Below are 3,382 nucleotides of genomic sequence, written 5' to 3'. Positions count from 1 at the left end.
TATCAATAAGCCTTAGCGATGTGACAACGAGCTTGCAAGAAGCCTGATGAAGGAGTTGCAGCCATTTCTCATGGATAATGCGTAAGTCAATGAGAGTAACGACTTCGAATTGGTATACAATCGAACTGTATTCATTTTGCCAGTGGCTTGCTCGGAAGAATTCACCAACAGTAGTTACCACTATGGGCTCCTCTGTTGAGCTATAGGTTATTAATACTTTGTGGTACTAGAATACTTTAGGTTCATACCATGGGGTGGCGCTACACTCTCCTTGGGAGAGCTTATTAATAAGATCCTCTCTTTGAATATCAATCGTGACTCGACGGGTGAGGAGAAGTTCCAATGCCCGAAGCCACCTGTTGGCGGCTTTGGTCCTCGCGAGTACGAGAAACAGGGTGTGTTACAACGGACGTTCGGTGGAAGATGATGATCATTTGCCTCAAGAACGATTGCATAAGTCTATTACGTGAATATTCTTTAGCATTTCTAAAGATACGATTGCCTTTCTTCATGCTAACTGCTGTTGTGTTCAATGCGGGTTTAATACACGTATACACATTGATAGTGTGCTCAAAACGGCAACAACAAAATTTGTAAAATATGATATCAAGATCAACTATACACAACTGGTGACGAGGTGGATTCCCACCTAGAGCTCAATTGGGCCAGTTGAGTGGGCATATATCATAGGGAACTCACTGAGAGGCTTTCCGCACTCAACTACTGAAATACGAATCGGCCTTAGGCCGACGGCCTACCGTACAGATTGCCTCAGGTCCTTCACCTAGACGCTGCTTAGTATCAAGTCTCCTATTTTTACAATCTTGCTATATCTTGCACACTTGCTATTCCTCAACGGTTTTTGGAAATGCTATTGACTTTTTGTGCTGAGCTTGGCGCTACTTGAGCAAGTAGTATAAGTTCCTACTTACTGCTGGGGTTGCCCGAGGGGGGAGTCAGGACATTATCAGGACATTTCTTTGAGGTTGATGAACTAAGACAAATGCAGAAATCAGCGGCCCGTGAAAGCAGAACCTCAATTCGGCCGCCGCAGCCGCTGCCGAGACGAGGCTCGCGGCAAGATACTCAGATGAGTCTGGATTTCTTCCAACAGAGGAAATCAGTTGCCAAGGGCCCACAGTTCATCAACACTCCGGGATGGATACCAGGACATGTTCAGCGAGAGGATGTGGTAAGTATATGATGATGTGGGTTCTCTTCCTTCCTGGATACCGTCCTTTCAGCGACTCCGCCAGGCTAATGTGAAGAGGCCAACTGTGATAGGAGGGTAAGGAGTACTGGAGTCTGTGTGGGTGAGTGGATTCCACTACCCTTTAGGGCCCCTCTCGTGAATAGGGTATCATACGGGAATTTACAGGAGGCAGCTATTGCTCCCAGGGCGGGCTCAAGGCGGACTGTGGGCAAAGCCAGCAAGTAATAGAAACGATACTGAGGAGTAGTCTTCCCTCCTCCTCACCGACTTCACCCTGTATCAGGAAGGACAAAGCACGGGACCTAGGCGAGCGCTTGGCACATCATGCAACGAAGGGGGAAACTGCGGTAAGGCTTGTTGTTGGGATGGCCATAGGGTTGTATTTTTGGTAGTGCCATAAAATGAAAAAGTCTCGAGAGCATCGGAGACTCCTATACCGAGGAGATGAGTTCCTCAAGAAGACGTTGAAGAATAGCACTATAGTTGAGCCGAATTATGGTCATAACGAACCGGTAGTAAGAATACAACACTTTCTTGTAGGGAACACTTCCGTATCACTCGCTGGTTTTATTCTGTATTTTTTCCACTGTATTATAGGGGAAATTCCTGTAGCATATGATACTATACCGTAATTGTCATTGTATCGCGCAGGTCCGCTTAGTGGTGGATTATCCGCCCAATAGAGCTGGTGAGGAAGTGGAAGGTGACTCTTGGGCGTTCTCTACCACTCCTTTATCGAATTGCTCAGACACGTCTGCTGCACTGGGTGCTCATCCCTCGAAAGTGCGTGAGAGAGCATCTCTAAAGTTGCCAATAGCGTCGCATATGTCGAGGCTGAAGAAGCAGGACGATGTGGCTCCAATCATCCGCTTGTTGAGGATCTTGGGCGTATGTGGCCATAGCAAGCCTGCGCCCCGACCTAGTGGGAATCTCCATAAAGTTGTACCAGCATAGTTCCTGACTTGCGCGCATGTAAAATTATTAACCTTACCAGAATGGTGTTATTATGTACTAGACGACTTGGGTTGGTTATTCGGGTAGTGTGGGAGAGGCGTAGTTGCCGTTTAGTGGTTTGAATTCATGATGTCGTCAAGGGCTGAGTATTTGAGGCATATGGTATCGCTCGCAACTCGTAGGAGGGGAATAGGCGTATTGGGTATTGTTATAGTCGGTGGTTACAGGTGAACTGATTATAGAAGAAGCGCGGCCGCCGTTTTGGGTGAATTCGTCCGGACTACCATCGGCTTACAACGGTCTGGACTATAGCACAATGAGGCTGCGGTTGCGATATGCAGTAGATACGGATGTGTTAGGAGAGGACCTCGCCGATAAATGGGTGAGGTTGACACTGGGAGGGTTGTTGGCTCAGCTGATGCTGTGTAGCAGGTGCCTCTTAGTGTTGTTGATGATGATGAAGTATGTGCCCTTATTACCAGGCATGTTCGAGACCCTGAGAGGTGAGGTAAGCGTAGCTGTAGTGGCTAGGTTGTGATCGAGAGTATCATAATACTGGTCTCAAGACACTTCTATCCTATCGTCGCCTTCACAGTGCGTGCCAGAAAAAGGCAATTAATTTCGTTAAGTCTCGGATCAATGCGAATAACGCCGCGCATTTTCCACATTTGCATACCACACTAACACGAACTGTCAATTTTGTCTTGGGACTGGAATTAAATGAGATGCTCTCGTTAGTGGTGACACTACACTGTGCTGGTGTCACTATGCGGCGATATTATCAATCTTTCCTCGTATTATCCAGCTCGACAGTATCAAGTCTTTACCGGTGTTTCTCGTGGCTTGCTACGCTCACTATATGCCCATGTATTTACCATTACGATGTACTACATCACATGGGCACCATGCACATCTATCTATCTTGCTCGGGCTCAGGTCCAGGCTGTTCTCCAACGACCGAGGCTGTTCATGCTCAGCGAAAGTAGGTTGGATTTACGTAGTGTCGTTGTGAAGTTGCCTCCCACAGAGCAATGGAGGAAACTACTATCACATAGCAAGCTGAAACTCGAGAACTCAACTAGCGATGTTTCCTGTCTGGACATTGGCGCGGGATGTGGTGACCTTACTGTTGAGTTTATGAATGTATTCAAGGCGAATAATGTAACGGCAACAGAAGTCTCTAAAATGTAGGTATATCGCAACTGAGAATGTGAG

At 47.0% G+C, this 3,382-nt stretch overlaps 1 protein-coding gene across 1 annotated transcript; it reads left to right on the top strand.

Moving 5' to 3' along the window:
- Positions 1-1,090: 1,090 nt before the first annotated feature.
- On the top strand, positions 1,091-2,018 carry Pmar_PMAR001942 (hypothetical protein; the record flags this gene model as incomplete). The annotated part of the gene is made up of 6 exons (XM_002783678.1): positions 1,091-1,192; positions 1,245-1,288; positions 1,339-1,434; positions 1,497-1,560; positions 1,606-1,725; positions 1,962-2,018. The coding sequence occupies 6 exons, from the start codon at positions 1,091-1,093 to the stop codon at positions 2,016-2,018; spliced, it is 483 nt and encodes a 160-aa protein (XP_002783724.1).
- Between the last annotated feature and the right edge of the window lie 1,364 nt (positions 2,019-3,382).

This window comes from Perkinsus marinus, assembly GCF_000006405.1.
Source record: "Perkinsus marinus ATCC 50983 genomic scaffold scf_1104296936642, whole genome shotgun sequence".
In the NCBI taxonomy this organism is placed as follows: Eukaryota; Perkinsozoa; order Perkinsida; family Perkinsidae; genus Perkinsus; species Perkinsus marinus.
The sequence above is the reverse complement of the archived record's forward strand: the minus strand, read 5'-3'. Positions and strand labels throughout refer to the sequence as shown.